This window comes from Macaca fascicularis, chromosome 15 (assembly GCF_037993035.2).
Source record: "Macaca fascicularis isolate 582-1 chromosome 15, T2T-MFA8v1.1".
In the NCBI taxonomy this organism is placed as follows: Eukaryota; Metazoa; Chordata; class Mammalia; order Primates; family Cercopithecidae; genus Macaca; species Macaca fascicularis.
Window position 1 is genome coordinate 48,799,638 of NC_088389.1, and position 19,363 is coordinate 48,819,000.

Sequence of the window (19,363 nt, forward strand, 5' to 3'; positions counted from 1 at the left end):
GCCGGGCCTCAACTTCCTTATGTGGAATGAGTCCACTGGACTGGAATGACTAAAAGAGTCCTTCCAGCTCTGAGATCTTAAATTGACAGAACTTAAGTAGCAAGGACCTTGTAGATTACCTTGTTGATTACCTAGTCCACCCCTCTGCTATTCCAGAAGAGGAAACAGTGCTATTTTTCCAAGGGGGAAAACTTAGTGCTATTCTGTCTGGTCTCCGGGGCAAGTCTTCCCAGAGGGCACGCAGCCTTGTTTTCCTATCGGTGCAAGGGGGTACTCGGCACCTCCAGGGCTCTGGGAGCCGGAAACACGTGTGTGCTCACCTACGTGTACACACGTGAGCACACCTACAGCAGCAGGGGGCGCTCGGGCCGGCAGGGGGCAGCACAGACCCAGCTTGCAATTACCCGGCGCAGCCCCGAGGGAGGAGGGCGTGCTGCAGTCCCGGCGGCGGCGGCGGCGGCGGCTGGAGGTGCAGCCTCCCAGGTGGGAGGCGGGGGCTGCGGGCGCAGGAAAAGGCGCCTTGGGAGCGGGCGCTCGGCGGGGCCTCCTCGGGCCCCGGGCGCGGCGCGGCGAGTGGGAGCGAGCGCGCCAGGACCACGCAGGCGCCCTGCTCCGGCTGGCCCTCGGCCGGCGCGCGGCGCGGGAGCAGCCCGCAGCCCGCCCCCTGCGCCCCCCGCAGCCCCTGGGCCGCCCGCAGCCGCCCGTCGGGAGCAGCCCATCGGCAGCCTGCGCAGGCCGCCGGCCCGGGAGAGCGCGCGGCGGCGGCGGCGGCGGGACGGCCCCGAGCGCGCCCTCCCGCCTGCGGCCACTCTCAGCCGGAGCTGGCCCGGCCGGCGCGCCCCGCAGGCGGCCGGAGCGCGGCCTCGGCCTCGGCCCCGGCCCGAGCTAGCCCCGGGCCGTAGCCCGCGAGAGGCGGCGCGGGCGGCCGAGGGCACTGACGGCGTCGCGGGGCGCTCCCGGGCGGCGGCGCAGCGGCAGCGGCAGCGGCGGCGCAGGGGGCGGAGGCAGGGGGCGCCCCCAGCCAGGATGCTGCGGTTCCTGCGCCGGACCTTTGGCCGCCGCTCCATGCAACGCTACGCGCGGGGCGCGGCGGGGCGCGGGGCCGCCGGGCTGGGGGACGAGCGCGACGGGGGGCTGCGGGGGGGCCCGGCCGCCGCCTCCTCCTCTGCGCTGCCCGCCGCGCCCGGGGGCAGCGTGTTCCCGGCGGGCGGCGGGCCCCTGCTTACTGGCGGCGCGGCCATGCACATCTCCGCCGCCGGCGCCGCCAAGGCCACCCTCTACTGCCGCGTCTTTCTGCTCGACGGGACCGAAGTGAGCGTGGACCTGCCGGTGAGTGACGGGGCCGGTCTGGGGCACTGGCACCTCGCGCCCCTGGGAGCAGCTCCCCCTCCCCCAGTGCTGGCCTCGGGGGCGCTTCCCTTGCACCTCCCTGGGGATCCCCTCCCCCATCCCCTTCTCCGAGCACTCCTCAACTCTGTTTCTTCTTGGGCCACCCAGTCCCGGTCTCTTCTGGGGCCCCACCTTTGGCCCGCGCCCCCTCCTTGGCACATTGTGCCGCGGCGTTCCGATTTCTCTGGCGCCCACCTAGTCCTTGGGTCCTCGCCCCCTCCCCAGTACACACGGTCCCCAAGTCCCGAGACCCCGCCCCCCTGACGCGGGTGGTCGGCGCGCCCCTTTCGTCCCTAGCTTCCAGCAGGGGTCTTTCTGATACTGGGTTGTTGGGTGGAAGATGTCCAATCAATGTGAGGCCGTCCGTGGGTGTCCAGCTTGTCCCCCTTAATCTCGCCATCAGGCCTTGATGAGACAGCAGAGAGGAGATCCCCTCGCGCCCCAAGTTTGGGAGGGGGGGTTTAGAAGACCATTTCTGCTCTCTGCTGATCCCCTCTGGGTACACCCTACTCCCATTCCGTGAGCCCCATCTGCCCCGCAGCCTCGCAGCGGGTAGGGTGACTTGGGAGCTAACTCTAGAGGCGGCTCTCTCGGACCTGTCCGCCTTGCACCGACAGAGCCCTTGCTGGGGCGCTGGGAGTCGACCCCGGGGTGCCCACGGGGCCAGGCGCGCCTGACTTTCTCCCTCGGGTACCGTGCGTGGGGTCGGCGGGGCACCCCAGGACGGCGGCACCTGGGCCTGCGTCCCGGGCACCCGCCCACAGGTGGTTGCACCCCCGCCCCGCGCCAGCTGAGAGCTAGGCCGGCGCTGTCGTCCCCTGCAGGGCGTCCAGTTACCAGTGAGTCTTCCTGGCTGAAGGGGCCAGATCAGATCAAATCAAACCACACATTAACTGGGCGCCCACTGTGCACCCGGCGCTGCGGCAGACGGTGCCTTCGGGAATTTCTGGGTGTGACTGAGGACATAGCAGTAATTGAGCTTTAGATGAATGTTAGATCATCTCGAGGATGTCAAGGGAAGAAATAACATACCCGTACTTCCAAGGAAGCATATAGGCCTTCCTGGGTGCGAGAAATGTTTGGACTTCATGAGAGAACTAGGAACATGTGAAAAGGGTCTCAGATGGGAAAATCAGAGCCTGCCTGGCTTGGAGTTTAACGCTTCCCGGTGTAGGTTGAATTTCGAGACAGTTTCAATTTATGGCAATTTTATTTTTGTGGTTCTTTGTGCTCTCCATAAGATATCATTTTGCTACGAAAATACCCTTTTGGGGCCTTTTTATTGATGGAAAGGGAGCCAACATTCGGGTGCTTAGAGCTGTTGCCTTTAAAATAGCATTAAAATGTTACTGCTCCCCAAGAATGAGGCTCTCCAGCCTTTATTCAGCTGAGAGAGGAGGCCTGAAGAGCCGGGGAGGAGGAGAGGGGAGCAGGCTGCCTCTGGAGTGGGCAGCTTGTGTTAGGAGAGGATGTGGCGTAGTTTGCATCTCGGATCTGGGAAAGGAATGCTATCCTTGGGAAGTTTGACAGTGCTCCTTGCCTGTGGTTTTCTCATCTGTTCCCTGGGGATGATTCGTTTATAAAATGTATTGCTTGTCAGCTCCGTGAGACAGGCTTCAGTGGTGTGCATGGTGAATAGACCCAAACAGGTACACAAATGAACAGGTTGGGACAGGAAGGCTGACTGATTCCAGCCAGTGTAGCCCTCACTGGAGCCTGGTGGGGGAAGGGGATATTTGCATCCTAAAAGGTTTCTTCACTTTATAAAAGGCTGCTTGACAAAAGAATTCCCCCGTCCCAGGTATTCCTAGGATGGCAAATTTCTTGATTCCTTTATGATGTGACTTAGTGAAGCCCACATTTTATGTATGCGCGCGCACACACACGTATATGCCCCCTGTCCACAGGCAGATAAAAAGCAAATGCTGGCTTGTGTCACGTGAGCTCTCAGGTAGGAAAGATGAAGAAAAATTGCCAGTGGGCACAGCTCATCGATTTAAAGATTTATTAGATATTAGGACTGCATCACAGTCTCCTACATTCATCTTCCCAGATCTGAGTGTGTGTTCCTGTAATTAATTCTGAGTTACGAGGTTAATGCCAGGCAGCCAGCTCCCCAATGCGTTTGTAGCATTTGCTGCTCCTCAGACCCACTTCACTGGGCTCACTCTTTATACTGTCCTTTTTGGCATTTGGCCCCACTTGTCATTATTCTCTTTTGTGTTCCTGGATTTTTACCGCTTCCTGGGCCCTGGTGTTGCCTTTCTGCTTGTCGCAAGATAGGATTTACCTTTGACCGCGATACCCCAAGCTGGCTTCTCAGGCACCCAGAGACGTTGCCGGGCTAACTGTGTCTCCTTTGTAATTAAAACCCTCAGGCAGCGTTAGCCTTGAGAATTCCTTTGCTTAACCTCCTAAAAGTTGGCTATGTGCTGTCATAAACCTTTTTATTAGCCCTAGTTAGGACGCTTGTGTTCTGAAATTGTCCAGAACACAATAACACCCTCAGTGTGACTGTGCTGTGGCACCTCAGTCCAGTCCAGACCGCATTTATTGGGCGTCTCCCATGTGCCGAGCTCTGTGCTGCAGACACAAAGGTGAATGAGATGTGGCCTGGAGGCTCTTGGGAAACTCAGGTGAAAACAGGTTTCTTTTATTCTGGGTGATGCTAAGTGATATGACAGGCACACCCAGACAGGGTGCTGTGGCCGGATGGGATGGGGGAATTGGAAGGACTTCCAGGAGACTTTGACACTTGAGATTATAGGGTCTCAGATCCAGTGTCCCTTGGCAAAGCCATGGGCCAATTGTTATATATAATAAAGGGAAAAGCAGCTGCAATTGTTTCTTCTGATAGGACTTGGAGCCCCCTTCTCTAGTGGTAGGTTGAGTCACCTAGCATCCCTGAGTGTTCTGTTTTTGTTTTTGTTTTTTGGATATGGGGTCTCATCCAGGCTGGAGTGCAGTGGTGTGACCACAGCTCACTACAGCCTTGATCTCCTAGCCTCAATCGATCCTCCCACCTCAGCCTCTCTAGTAGCTGGGACTATGGGTGTGCACCACTACACTCGGCTAATTAAAGAATTATTTTTATAGACATGGGATCTCACTATATTGCCCAGGCTGGTCTCAAACGTGTAGGCTCAAGCGATCCTCCTGCCTCAGCCCCTAACAGTGTTGGGATTACAGGCATGAGCCACTGTGCTTGGCCCCTGGGTGTTCTTAATCTTTGCTATAGATAGTCAGCAGCTTTTCAATCTTTGATAAAATAAAATGTGAATAAAAGGATCTTTTAAAAAAAACTGTAACATGCAGTCTAAAGTGGACTTGCTGTACAAACCCAGCTTCCAGATGAGCCCTTGCTCTCCCTACCAACCAGAGTGCCAGCCTGAGCCAGTCCTCTTCAGAAACCCTGGCCGTGCCTTGGACAGCACCTCCCTCTCCTTAGCCCAGCCCAGCCCTGCCCAACCCTCAGGTGTGGTCTGGTCAGAGCAGGGCAGGGCTCCCTCCCTCAGTCTGCCCTAGACGCTTTCCTTCTATTAATGCAGCTGAAGATCCCATTAGTGTGCTTGGCAGCGGCACCCACTGTTGACTCATATTAGCTCTCTGTTGACTAAATCCCTGGCATCGCTTTTGCTCGTGTGGCTGTTGCTCAGCCCTGCCTCCCGTTGCCCTGTGTGCTCAGTGTGGAAAGCTGTTAGGACGTGTGGCCGGCCAGTTAGTACTCCCGCCATGCTTTGGAGGGAACGGCCCATTGTTGCATTTGGTGGTGCAGTTGCCTTCCCTGCATCTGGAACTCAACATCGACTCATTGTGGTCCAGTGCAAACATGGGGGATTTCAGAATTCGAAGATCTACCTTTGCATATTACACCCTGGCTCTGCAGCTTTGGACAATTTCAGCTCTCTGAGCCATTGACTTCCTGATCTTTCAAATGGGGATGTTGGGAGGATTCAGTGACGGGAAGGCCTCAAGGTGCAACAGAGTGCTGAAAGGTTGCTAGTAGGTTGTAATCTTAGAAACCTCTCCTTCCTCTACTTTGGACTCTGGAAAGATTTGAAGAAGTTTCCAGTAATAGACATTAAAAAAAAAAAAAAAATGCTTGCCAGGCAGGCTAACCATTGCTTGGCTCTTCTTTAGTGGAAATTGGAAGTTGGATGTAGTATGAGAAATGCTTTTTAAAAGTTTCACTTTGGATGTGAGAAGTGATGTTTTTTCAGCAAAAACAGGATAATGCAGGTTTTTATAATTTTAGGACTGAAACCTCTGATCTGACATAACATATGTGATACAACATAAAGGTTATATGGCTTGTTTTGGAGTTGAAAGGGACCCTGGACAGCACCTCCCCGGCCCATTGGAGAAACTGGAAAACTGTGGTCTGTGGCTATAAAGTGACTTCCCTTCAGTCAGTTAGTGAAAGAGTTGGAACGGGCTGCTTTGAGAACCCTGATTGTCAGCGTCTGAAGGTGTCAAGCATAGGGTCAGCAGTGGGAGGGAAGACTAACCCCACGTCCTAACACAGGATCATGGAAGGGGGTTGGGGTACATTCCTGGCAGTTGGAAATAGAACCGATTTTCCCAAACAGTGGAAAAACTGGATCCCTGTGGAAAATGATCCCAACTTCAGTGTTCACAAAGTTCATCTGGGACTTTTTTTCTTCCAATTAAAATTCCCAGAGCACACCCTCACAATTTCTTGATTAAGTATATCAGGAAGCTCAACTTTTAACAAGTTACTCCAGGTAATTCTGATGCAGGTGGTCTCTTCACAGCCAATGAAAAACCCTGGCTCTAGAACTGTGAGAACAGAGGCAGCTACACCATGCATTATAAACTGCTGTAGCAATGGGGCGAGGGGTGGTAGGGGGATTGGCAGTCTTTGAGCTGGGGTTTGACCTGTACTTTAGGGAGCCCATTTTTGTCACAGTGGAGTGGAGGGCTAGAGGAGGGACTGGAGACCAGTCATGCCATTGCAATTGTCAGGTAAGGGGTGGTGATGGCCTGGCTAGGAGAAGGGGGTGATGGTAGAGCAGCTCACAGGTGGAGTCAGGTGGGTGTGTCAGGGAGGGTGAAGGTTTGAGATAGGGCTGTCCTCACTCTTCACTGGTTGGGAAGAATTAAGAGATCCGCAGGAGGTCGGAGACCACAGCTTCCCATTTCTACCCTTTCCCAAGGCTCTGGCTGCCATGGGCACCCTGGCTTATCCAAGGCCTCTGGGTGGCTTGCTTTTTCTGCCCCTGTAGGGTAGGTATTGGCTAAAGGTGGCCTTCCAGTGCTTACCCCACTCACACCCCCTCAGACCTGGAATGAAGCCTTGGATATCTAGTGGGTCATGAGTTTGTGTTATTTTTGGAAACGCCTCCTTTGTTTTAAAAGGAAGACTGAGGTGGGGGGTGAGAGAGGGGTAATGAACACCCTTCCCAAAGAGGGTGTCACAATACAAGCAAGAGCACTAACTGCCCTTCTACACTTGCCGGATTTGTCAGTGTTAATAAGGGGCGGGGGTTGGCCTGCAGGGGGAAGGGGCCGCAGCCCAGCCTCTCCAGTGCCAGTAACATGACCCTACACTGGTACAGGGCTCTGAACAAATATTAACTTGCTAAGCACTTTCACGTGCATAATCTCATTGAATTCTGTTCCTAGTACACTGCAGTGGATGAAGGCACAGGTCTGTTTCATTTTGAAATAGCAGAAGGTCGATGGGGGTGGGGCCTTCCCTTAAATTCTTGCGTGGGGACTTATAAAAAATCCAGCCTGGCAACCACAGAAATTCTCCGCCTACCATTTGTCCTCAAAACACGTGTTCCATCCTTGCCCACTGCTTGACTCCCTTTGGCCAGCTGGGGGTGGGCTCCTCCCCGGGCCTCTCTGCCCTGCCTAGAGCCTTCTCCTCCAGTGGGAACTGCACTCCAGTTTCCACCTGTAGCCCGTGACTGCTGCCTGTGGGCAGGGTCAGCTGCTGATTCATCTGGGTGTGTTTCCCAGGTTCGTGTGTGTGCTCTCCTTTCATTTCTCATTTACAATGCGTTCATCAAAGACCCATTTGAAAATACAGAAAGGTTGGAACAACATCTACAGTTTCGTTAGATAAGCACTGTTAAAATTGGGGTGCCCTTTCATCTGTGCTTTTTTTTATGTTTAGATGTAAACATGTTTTTAAAATGATGAACTTATATGGGTTGATGGAAGTGTGTCTCCTCCTGACCTCACACAGTTGAATAAGGATGTTCGACCTGGAGCTCGTGTCTCTTTAGGGTGAGGCCCTTGGCCCTCCTCTCTACATTTCCTGGGACTCTTAGCTGGGGTGGGGAGCCCCCCAGTGCTGGTTAGCCATCTGCGCTGTGTGCTGCCTGTTGCCCCTGCCTTGGTAGGAAGCAAGCTGCCTGGCACTCTGACCCTCCTCACCACAATTACCTTCTCTTGCTGGCAGGTTAAAAGGTCTTGTTGATGTGACCTCAGAATCCCCTTGCATCTGAGAGTGCCTGCTATGAGGCGGTCTCAACTCCTGCCAGCCCAGGATGCCTATGACTCTGCTGCCAGCCAGAGCTGATCTGGCAGAGTGGGGCTGGAGCCTGGCAGCATCCCTGGTGTGTCCCCCACCAACCCTAATCCCTCTAATCTCACTCCTTCTGCAGCCTCCGTGGCCTCTCTCTAGAGCTGGATTAATTTTACTAGTCCCACTTGATTTTAATTTCTGGTTTATTTTAAATTGTTTTCCAAAATGTTTTTGTTTGCTCACAGTGTGTTTTCTTCAGTTAGCAAAGGCTTACTGAGTACTTACACTGCAATAAGCATGAGGGAGGGTATTGGAGAGAGAATAGTGTTTCTTCAGCTCCCAGTCTTGAGGGGCAGAGTAAACAGATGCCCATAAACCAACATGGGGTGGTGCCAGGGGTGAGCAACTGAACTGTGGGCTGGAGTTAGAGAAGGTTCTTTTTTTCTTTTTTTGGTAACATTGGGGGTCTCACTATATTGCCCAGGCTGGCCTGGAACTCCTGGCCTCAGGAGATCCTCCCACCACGGCCTCTCAAAGCTCTGGGATTACAGGTGTGAGCCACCACACCCAGGCAGTTGGAGAAGGTTTGATCCCCAGAGTGACAATGGACTTGTCCCAAAGGATGTGTAGGAGTTCAGCTATATCTGGGTGGAGGGAACAGAAGGTGCAAACGCATGGAAGATGGAGGTCAGAAAAGCCCCCATCCCTGGGCTCCAGGTTACTTGGGGTTGGGGAGCCAGATGAGCTCTGGCTGTGTCCCTGGATCTGAAAGGAGTGAGTGAGTGGGTACCCTTTGAAATGAAGATGATGTCGGGAGCCCACCTAGGTGATTATCTTGTTGAATCCTCACAAAAACTGTGGTGATGGTTACTGTTATTATTCCTGATTTGTAGAGGAAAGAATCAGGGTTTAGCAGACAGGTTAAGAAACTTGCCCAAGGTCATGTAGCTAGTAAAGGCAGACTCTAGCTTGATTTGTGGTCTGGGAAGGTCTCTGACAGCACAGCTAGGTGATGGGGGTGGGAAGGCTCTGAGCTTGCCCCAGAGGTTCCGAGCTGGATGGAGACCCCTGAGCCCCCCAAAGGGTTTCCACCTTTGTAGGCCACTTGGGATCACATTTTCTTCTTTAGTTAGACTCAATTGAATGTCATTTCACTCGAGTGCATAATGGTTTGATGGCCATAATTCAACACTCAGATCAGAAGTAGGTGATGTTTTTAAAAAGTGCTTAATAGAACTACATTAAAATTATCTCAAAGAAAAACATTTTCCTATTCCTATCCTGCTGCATAGCAACTGGTCGGTTTCACTTTGTTCCTTTCCATCTTGGTGCTTTTGTATACATGTTTATAAGCGTGGTGTATATCCTTTAAAACATTTTTTTCTTTTCTCCTCCCCATCCACATTTCTTGACAGGCTTCTCACCAGTTTGGTGCGTATTCTAGAATACTTAAATTCAACCCTTATTCTGTGCTGTGTGTGATGTGGTTTGAGTGAGTAATACCTGTCTCTGGGGGCTTGGAGGTTGATATGCAAAGCACCTGATCACTTACGCGTCAGGCAGCCCCGTCTCCAAGGCGTGCAGAATCGGTGTTGCTTCCCTTCATCGCTGCCGCCTGGGAAGGTGCACGTTATCATCCCCTTTGCAGATGGTCTTGGAGAGCAGATGGCCTCGGGCCACTCTGCTAGTAAGTACAGGAGAGCCAGATTGAATTTAGGTTTCCTGACTCATTTTCCAGTGCTCTTCCCCTCAACCCATGCTGTGCACACCCAGCCTTCCTGTGTTGAGTATGTGTTCTCTTAGAACTCCCTGGGAAGGTCAGAATTTCATGCAGTAAAATCCCGTGTCTTTTCTGAACCACTTTGCCTTTCAGCATCTCTGGCATTTGGATTCTGTCTACCATTTCTCAGCATTTTTTGCAGGTTCTTTTCCCCAAAGTCATAGCTGGCTGAGTGCCCAGCATTTTCTTCCTGAAGCTAAGAACCGGAAGATGATATCCCAAGGGTCCTGTCCCGCCCGTGGGATCTTCCGGTGCTGCCTTGTTACCCAGCTCAGCTCCCCCCGGGTGGAATGGTCTGCCCTGCAGCTGTGAGGATGCCAACTGCCTGGTTCAGCGGGTGCCTGCAGAGCTGGCATCCCTCCGCTCTGTGGTTTCTTTTCCATGCCTGTCTCATGAGCTGAGTGTTGTCTGCAGCCTAGCATTCGCTCAGGTGGGTTGAAGTCGGCCTGATCGTGCATCTCCTTTGCTCTACCTGCTCACTTGCTCAGCTGCACCTACCCTGAATTATGAATTTTTTGAAAATCGTGGTATTAATATAAATAACATAAAATTTACTATTTTAACCGTGTTTAAGTGTATGCAGTTAAGTGGCATGATGTACATTCACACTGTTTTGCAACCTTCACCACCACCGGTCTCCAGACGTTTTTCTTCTTCCCAAACTGAAACTCGGTCCCCATTAAACCCTAACTCCTTATTTTCACTTCCCCCAACTCCTGGCAACCACCATTCTACTTTTTTGTCTATGAATTTAGCTACTCTAGGTACCCCATAGAAGTGGAATCCTACAGTATTTGTTAATGTTCTCTCGTAAGAGTATACCACATACAGTTTATCCATTCATGGACTGTGGATGTTTATGCAGGTCTGGACTGTCTTATCTCGGTCCTACCCATTCACTTGTGACACTGCCACCAGAGACTTGGATGTCCCCAGCCCTCACCTCGTGGTTTTATTCTTGGATTCTGACACCTCTTCCCCGGGACTCTTCTGCGTCGTGCTGATCATCTTCCAAGGCTGTCTGGGCTTCGTTTGGGGGTGTGTGGCAGACAAGTTTTCTCCCCCTTACATTTTTGTCTGAGTTGCTCAGTGTTGGCAAGCCCTCTGTCCAGCACATTCTTTAGATTTTTAAATGATGAAATATAAATACAAAAGACTCTCTATAACATGAATAGTTTTAGCAAAATAACACAATGAACATCCTTGTGCCCACCACCCAGCTTAGGAACGAAGACCATCACCAATGCTGTGAAAGTCCCCAGATGCTCCGCCTCAGCCACATTCCCCTCCCTCCCTCCTGAAGTTTGTCTTTCATCCCTTTCTTTTCTTTATAGGTTTTCTGCATATATACCTTTTCCTAAACAATATCATGTTGGTTTTGCAGATTTGTAAACTGTATACACATGAGTTTTTCCTTCAATATTGTGTCTGTGAGAATTCGTGTCAATAAGATGACTAGAGTTCTTACTGTTCTGTAGTTATTCCATTGCATGCATATGCCGGAATTTATGCTATGTGGACATTTGGGATGTTTTCGCTTTGGAACTATTAGGGAAAAAAAATACCGCTTGAACTTTCTGAAATTGGTCTCTGGTGTACATGTGCCAGGAAGCATCTCTCCTGGGTGTGTATCTGGGAGGAAGAGTGGGCGGGGCCCTTTATAATCATACAGAATTGTTTTCCAGAGTCCCCACAGCATGTAAAAACTTTCCTAATCCATTCTTCTCCAACACTTGGCATTGTCAACTTCTTTGTTTGATTTTACCAGGATAGTGGGAGTTAGTGGGATCTTTGTGGTCTTTACTTTCCCCCAGTTGTTGATGGGGTTGAGTGTCTTTCACTTATCCATCCATCTCTCTCTCTCTCTCTCTCTCTCTCTCTCTCTGTGTGTGTGTGTGTGTGTGTGTGTGTGTGTGTCTTTTAATAATAGAGATGGGATCTGGCTGTGTTGCCTAGGCCATTCTCAAACTCCTAGCCTCAAGCAATTCTCCCATCTCAGCCTCCCAAAGTGCTGGCATTACAGGCATGAGCCACTGCACCTGGCCAGGGTTGAGTGTCTTGCACATGTTGTTAGCAATGTGTAGTTCCTCCTGGAATGCTTTGTTTCATGATTTTCACCTGTGTTTTTAGGTGGAGTTGTATTTTTCTCATTGGCCCCTGGACCCCAAGAGATTGTCTCCCGTATCCCCTTCTTCTTCTGAGGTCTTCTCGGTGGAATAAGGGAGAGAACACTGTAAGCCCCCAAATTGACAAGCTTCCCTGGCAGGTCTTTCCTCACTAAGTAGGAATTAATGTTTTGACTTCACTTTCACTGTGAATGAGCTGAAGTTGGTTGCTGCTGGTGGCTTTTTGTGAGAGCAACTACGGGATCTATAGTATTCACATCAGCTCTGCCCACTCTTTTTGAAGTTTTTATTATGGAAATTTCTAAGCATATTCCAAAGTAGCGAGAACTATATATGGACCCTAAGTACTCATCTTCATTTCTGTACTTACCAGTTTATGACCACTCTCCTTTTATACCCCTCCCTATTGCCCTTTCCTGATCATTTTAGACAAATTCTAAACATGTAATTTTTCTTTCTTTCTTTCTCTCTTTCTCTCTCTCTCTTTCTTTCTTTCAAGATGGAGTCTCACTTTGTCACCTAGGCTGGGGTGCAGTGCGTGATCTTGGTTCCCTGCAACCTCTCTGGCTCCAGGATTCAAGCGATTCTCCTGCCTCAGCTTCCCGAATAGCTGGGATTACAGGCATGCGCCACCACGCATGGCTAATTTTTTGTATTTTTAGTAGAGACTGGGTTTCACCATGTTGGACAGGCTGGTCTTGAAATCCTGACCTCAAGCGATCTGCCTGCCTCAGCCTCCCAAAGTGCTGAGATTACAGGCATGAGCCACCGTACCTGGCCTAAACATGTAATTTCAAACATGTATTTCAGTATGTATCTCTGTAAGATAAGGACCACTTTTAGAAAAATAGAGTTGGTTGTGATAGCACACACTTGTAGTCCCAGCTACTTGGGAGGCTGAGATGGGAGGATCACTTGAGTCCAGGAATTGGAGGCCAGCCTGGACAACATAACAAGACCTCATCATATATATATATGATATGTGTATATATGAGATATATCATATATATGTGTGTGTATATATATAACTATAATACATAGTTCCCTAATACTATTAAAGCTTCTTAAAATAATGAACAATTATTTTTTAGTGTCAGATATTCAGCCAGTGTTCAAATTTTCTTCTGTGATTTTCAGCAAGGTTCTGTCATTGCGTTTGATAAATATTCTATCTAAGGCTCATAACCTAAATACCTCCCTCCTCACCTTTTTGAGCCATTTATCTGTTGGAGAAGTGAGGCCACTTGTCCTATTTCAGTTTGTTACCTTCTGGGTTTTGTTGATTGCATCCTCAACATTGGTCACCGCTGAGGTACAGTTAGTACAGGGAATGGCCTTATTTCAAGCATCTGATTAGCATACACAGAGACCAGTAAGATCCTCATCCTCAAGAAGGCTGAGTGGAGATCAGCTGTTGAATGTCTTCCTCGAGCGTGGGTTCTTCCTCCCTCTAGCTCACTCCTGTTTGGGTCCCCTTCAGATACTCGGGAGGCCCTCCATGAACCCTTTCTGTCTCTCCTGGCTGGAGATGCCAGCAGACATTTTAGGGAATGCAGAATCAATGAGAAGGGAATTGGACCGAGTGTAGGGCAGCTTGAACCAGTGGGGTTCGCTGCTAAGGGAACCCTTGGAGAACACCTGGTCCAAAATCTCATTCTGGAGGCGGGGAAAGGCCTTTCCCATCTGCCTTGGAAGGCCTATGGCTGCTCACTCCAGCCTGCTGCTGCTCACCTGTGGCAAGTGAGCAGTAATGAGGGTGTAACAAGTGCAGCTTCCTGCACGTCGCCCCCCAGCTCTTACGAGTGACATCCAGTGAGCCTCTTTGCCTCTCTGAGACTCTGCCATCCCTTCTGAAAGCGACCAGAGTTCTCAACCCCGGCACATGGGGGCTGGAGCTTTCTCTAGCTCTCCTGCCCACACGATGGACGTGGGCATCATCCAGGGAAGGCCGGTAGACTGTAAAAGCCTACCGGGGTTAGTTATTAACCTGCAGCGTACTCTTGACAGCCCATTCCGTGGCATTTCACCGACCGACCGGAGTCCTTTTATTGCTCTTGCCTGCAGGGGCCTGAGACCCAAGGCCCATGTCACCTTCTGCTCAGTCTGTTGCAATCTGTATTGGGTGGCATCAGCGCTGCTTTGATGGTAGCAAGAATGGCTGGTCAAAGTCCAGGGAGGGACCTAAGCTGCCTTGGAACTGGCCCAGGTCATGCACACAGCCAGCAGTGACACATCCAATGGGATACTCCAGGGTGGAACCTGAGAAGGGAGGTCTGGGATATGAGATATTGTAATGGAAGAGCAGGAAATTTAAGATCGGAGGTATTTGTTTAGGATACCTCAGTATTCTAGAGCTGTGGGATTTATTTTGCTTTGAAGTCCAGAGGTATTTAGCTTTATTCTGAAAGCGAGAAGTTCCTCTTAATTAAAGACGTTCCTGGAAAAAAAAAAAAAAAGGAAAAATTACATGCTGTCTTTTAAAAGGAAAAGGATTGTATGTACTGTAATAGAGTTACTGTAACATGTCATTTATTAACTCACTTCAGGGAATGAGTTCTTGCACATAGGTAAGTTTTCCAGATAGTTACAGTTGCCTCCATTTACTGACAAGAACTGTTTAATTTCAGCTATTGGATTTATTTCTTGAAGAAGAAAAAAAACAACTGCAGAGCATCTAGTGTCTGTAAGGCCCTGTGCGAGGAATACAAAATGGTCAAATGTATGGGCATTGCTCTAAAGGAGCCCATTTAGGGTGGAGTGTGGATGTTAATTGCATTACCTTGACTTTGCCTTGGTGGCCCCCAGTCAGCGTGCTAAGTGCTCCAGCAGCCCCAGGCTTCTGCATCACCCGGATTCTTGGGTCAGCTCTGTATAGTGTTCCAGCCTTCAAAGCATTGCTTTATTCTGCCTTTTCAAGGGCTGGCTGATTAATAAGTTAATACAACAGTGGTTTCCGATGTTTACTGCAGGCTTAGAATCTTATGGGGAGTTTTTCAAAGTCCAGCTTCTAAGGCATACTCCAGACTACTACTACCAAGATTGCTGGGCTTGGGAGGTGGGACCTCTTCACCAGAATGTTTGTTGTTGTTGTTGTTGTTGTTGTTGCTGTTGTTTTGAGATAAGAGTCTCGTTCTGTTGCCCGGGCTGGAGTGCAGTGGCATGATCTCGGCTCACTGTAGCCTCCACCTCCCAGGTTCAAGCTCTCCTCCTGCCTCAGTCCCCCAGTAGCTGGGATTACAGGCACCCACCACCATGCCTGGCTAATTTTTGTATTTTTAGTAGAGATGGGGTTTTGCCATATTGGGCAGGCTGGTCTCGAACTCCTGACCTCAGGTGATCCACCCCCACCTCGACCTCCCAAAGTGCTGGGATTACAGATGTGAACCACTACGCCCGGCCCAGAATGTTTTAAAACTCTCCCAGTGATTCTGAGATACAGTCAGGTTTGAGAAACAATGTTTTACAGGGCTCCTTCCCTTCCTTTTGTGTAGCGTTGTAGGTTTAGATCAGGCTTTCACCTTTGATTGTTTCATTTAATCCTTGTAGCACTTCCTTGAGAGAATTTTGAGTGTTCTAATTTTACGGATAGTTCACCATTAAGATTTTGGCCCCATATCCCACAACTAGTAAATATAGAACTAGACTTGGCCGGGCGCGGTGGTTTATGCCTGTAATCCCAGCACTTTGGGAGGCTGAGGCGGGCGGATCACGAGGTCAGGAGATCGAGTGCCCGCTTCACTTCTCACCTGTATATCTGTACCCGTGCTGCCTTATTTTTTATTTTTATTTTATTTTTTCAAGACAGAGTCTCGCTCTGCCACCCAGGCTATACTGCAGTGGCATGATCTTGACTCACTGCAACCTCCACCTCCCACATTCAAGCGATTCTCCTGCCTCAGCCTCCCAAGTAGCTGGAATTACAGGCATCGGGCCACCATGCCCAGCTAATTTTTGTATTTTTAGTAAACATGGGGTGTCACCATGTTGACCAGGCTGGTCTTGAACTCCTGACCTCAGGTGATCTGCCTACCTTAGCCTCCCAAAGTGCTAGGATTACAGGTGTGAACCACCGTGCCCGGCTTTTGATTTTGATTTTGATTTTGATTTTTTGAGACAAAGTCTTGCTCTGTCACCCAGGCTGTAGTGCAGTGGCTCAATCTCGACTCACTGCAATCTTCTCCTGCTGGGTTCAAGTGATTCTTCTGCCTCAGCCTCCCGAGTAGCTGGGATTACGGGCACCCGCCACCACACCCAGCTGATTTTGTATTTTTAGTAGAGACGGGTTTTCACCATGTGAGCCAGACTGGTCTTGAACTCCTGACCACAAGTGATCCACCCACCTTGGCCTCCCGAAGTGCTGGGATTACAGGCCTGGGCCACCGCACCCAGCCTGTGCTGCCTTCTTATTGGCTGATTCTCATCCCTTAAGGGCCTAGCCATCTTTCAGGGCCTGTCTCAGATGATGCTGCATTTATGAAGCTTATCCTATCATTCCCCCCATCCTCTCCCCCAACCCCACCTTCCCCCGCTTCTCCCACGTCTCCCATATAGCATTCCCTCTCCTCCTAGGAGCTTGCAGGGCACTTCTTTGCCTTAGATGGAACCTAGCACATTTCATGTTATAGTAATTATGTAGTAATTCAAGCAATAGATAACATTATTGACCTTTTTAGTTTTTGCAAGTGATTTTTAAAATTGTGGTAAAATATACATGACACAAAATCGACCATTAGTGACATTTAGTACATTGACATTGTTGAGAAACCATCATTACTTTCTGGCTCCAGAATATTGTCATCACCCCAAAAGGAAACCCTCTACCTGTTGAGCTGTCATTCCTCCCCTATTCCTAACCCCTGACAGCCACTAATCTGTCTTCTGTCTTTCTGGATTTGCTGTCTGGATTTTCTGGATTTTGTATTTCATATAAATAGAATCATGCGATATGTGGCATTTTATGTCTGGCTTCTTTTACTCAGCGTTATGTTTTCAAAGTGGATTGACCATTTACATTGTTCCAAGCCCTTTCCATGGCTTCAGTCTGACCCCTCATCCCCCCATGGAGTAGGCAGTTCCTATTTGCATCCTCATTATATAGGAGATTGAGGCACACAGAGGTCAGGCAACTATGAGAGAACACACAGTGCCTAAGTACTCTTGGCCCCGGCACTGTCCTGCTGGTGTCTGCTGTTGACTTTGACCTTTAGAAGGGCAAAGATGAAACACCAAGGAAGAATTCCTCTATGGTATAAGAACAACATATGATACAGCTCCAGGAACAGAAACCATTAGAGGTGCGCCTCGGGACTGCAGAACAGAATTCCTGGGGTAGATTGTGCGCTTAAAGCTCTTCGCTTAATTGGAGTGAGTCAGTATTGCTGTGAATTTCCCACAAATGTTAGGGGTCAAGTATAGGATTGTGTATCTAGTATTGGAAGCCAGCTGGCGTTCTAAGACCACTGAAATGTTGAGGAATGAGTCTTAAGGACTCAGAAAGGCAGAGGTACTCCAAGTAAAGGTTTCTTTTCAAAGTAGTGCTTACTATGTGCCAGACACAGTTCTGAGCACTTTATGTATCTTTACTTGGTTAATTCTCCCAAAACCTTTACAAGGTAGCTACTGGCCTGTTTTATGGATAAGGAAGCAGAAGTGCAAAACAGCTAAATTACCTCATCAAGGTCTTGCCACTACAATGTGGTGGACCCAGGGAGTCTGGTTCCGGCATCCATCTGCTTCATTCTTTTCCCTTTAAAAATTTTTAATTTTCTTTTTTTGGTTATCACATACCTTTCCCAAGGCAGTGAGAACAGAACAGCCTAGTTGCTTAAATAGGAAGAGAAAACGGGAAAAGACATAATGGGAAAAGCACTGATTTTATTTTATTTTTTATAACAGTTATCCGGTCGTATCAGTTCTGTGCCTTTAAAAAAAATAAAAGGCTGGGTGTGGTGGTTCACAGCCATAATCCTAGCATTTAGGGAGACCGAGGCGGGAGGAGTGCTTGAGCTCAGGAGTTCGAGACCAGCCTGGACAACATTGCAAGACACCCCTTCTCCACAAAAAGAAAAGAAAAGAAAAGAAAAAAAAACCCAGCCGGGCGTGGTGGCTCACACCTGTGATCCCAGTACTTTGGAAGGCTGAGTTAGGTAGATTGCTTAAGCCCAGAAGTTTGGGAAACTTGGTGAAACCCTATCTCTTTCTCCCTCTCTCTCTCTCTCTCTCTCTCTCTCTCTCTATATATATATATATATATATATATATATACACACACACATATACACAGTAGCCAGGTGTGATGGTGTGCACCTGTAATCCCAGCTACTTAGGAGGCTGAGGTGGGAGGATTGCTTGAGTCTGGGAGGTGGAGGTTGCAGTGAGTCGAGATCATGCCACTGCACCCCAGCCTGGGAGACAGAGCAAGACCCTGTCTCAAAACCCACCCCCCAAAAGAAACCCACAACTTAATAAAAATAAAAGTAGTACATGTTTATTTTATAATGTTTAGGAATTATTGATTGAAGAAAGTTTAAAATAAAAATTGTCTATACAACTTTCACCAAGTGATCACTACTTCATTAACATTTTGGTGTATGTTCTTGCCTCTTTTTTTTAAGTATGGAGAAAAAGGTTTTTTTCAGTAAAAATGGGATCATACTATGTATACCATTTTTTTCTCCTTTTTTTCCTTTTCTCTTAGAGATGGAGTCTCAGTCTGTCACCCAGGCTAGAGTACACTGGCATGGTTGTGGCTCGCTGCAGCCCAGAACTCCTGGGCTTGAGTGATCCTCCTGTCTTAGCCTCCTGAGTAGCTGGGACTGCAGGTGCATGTTACTGTGCCCAGCTTCTTTTTTTTTTAATTGTGATAAAATGTAAACTTAATCTTTATACTAAATAAAATGTAAACTTAATCTTTAGACTATACTGTCTCTTATGTTTGAAGAAAAGCTTAGGGACATCTGGTTCTCATCATGGGAAGGAGAAATCTTATCTTTGCAACCAGGGCGGCAGCTGCACCCTGGTACAGAAGGATCCAGAATGGCCATGTTGCGAGAGGGCACATTACTGGGCCTTTATGAGTCATCATAGGCCCGAGGTTGGCCAGCAAGCTCTAAGGGCCTGTGGAGAACATTGAATCTTCGGGTGTGTTCCTAGTCTTCATGATAATCCCGTGAAGTCAGGATACCTCAGTATCCTGACAGGGATGATATGTCATGTCATGGCAGTCATGGCAGAGCAGGTTCTGCTGTTCCCACTTGGCTAAGGAGGTGGCTGCTTGGGGCTGAATTGTGGCCCCCTCCATTTTCCCCGAATTCATCTGTTGAAGTCCTAACCCCCAGTACCTCAGAATGTGACTGTATTTGGGGATAAGGTCTTCAAAGAGGTATTTAAGTTAAAAGGCCCTAATCCAATATGACTGGCGTCATCTAAGAAGAAGAAATATGGACACAGATCTGTACAGAGGGAGGACTGTGTGAAGACAGAGGAGAAGATGACCATCTACCAGCCAAGGAGAGGCTGAGAGCAACGAAGAGACAGGCATTTATTGAGGACCTGCTGTGTACACAGAAC

General features: G+C 49.3%; 1 protein-coding gene across 5 annotated transcripts in view; it reads left to right on the forward strand.

Annotated features, from left to right (window-relative positions):
• The first annotated feature begins 445 nt into the window (after positions 1-445).
• The window catches only part of EPB41L4B (erythrocyte membrane protein band 4.1 like 4B), a 151,887-nt gene continuing 132,969 nt past the window's right edge, over positions 446-19,363 (forward strand). For 3 of the 5 annotated variants that reach the window (XM_045373597.3, XM_015436877.4, XM_045373598.3), the window contains exon 1: positions 446-1,329. In XM_045373597.3, coding sequence (XP_045229532.2) covers positions 1,027-1,329 — 303 coding nt within the window. In that variant the 5' untranslated portion in view covers positions 446-1,026. The remainder of the gene's footprint in view (positions 1,330-19,363) is intronic. The other 2 variants (XR_012424478.1, XM_074016868.1) reach the window with 1 other exon arrangement.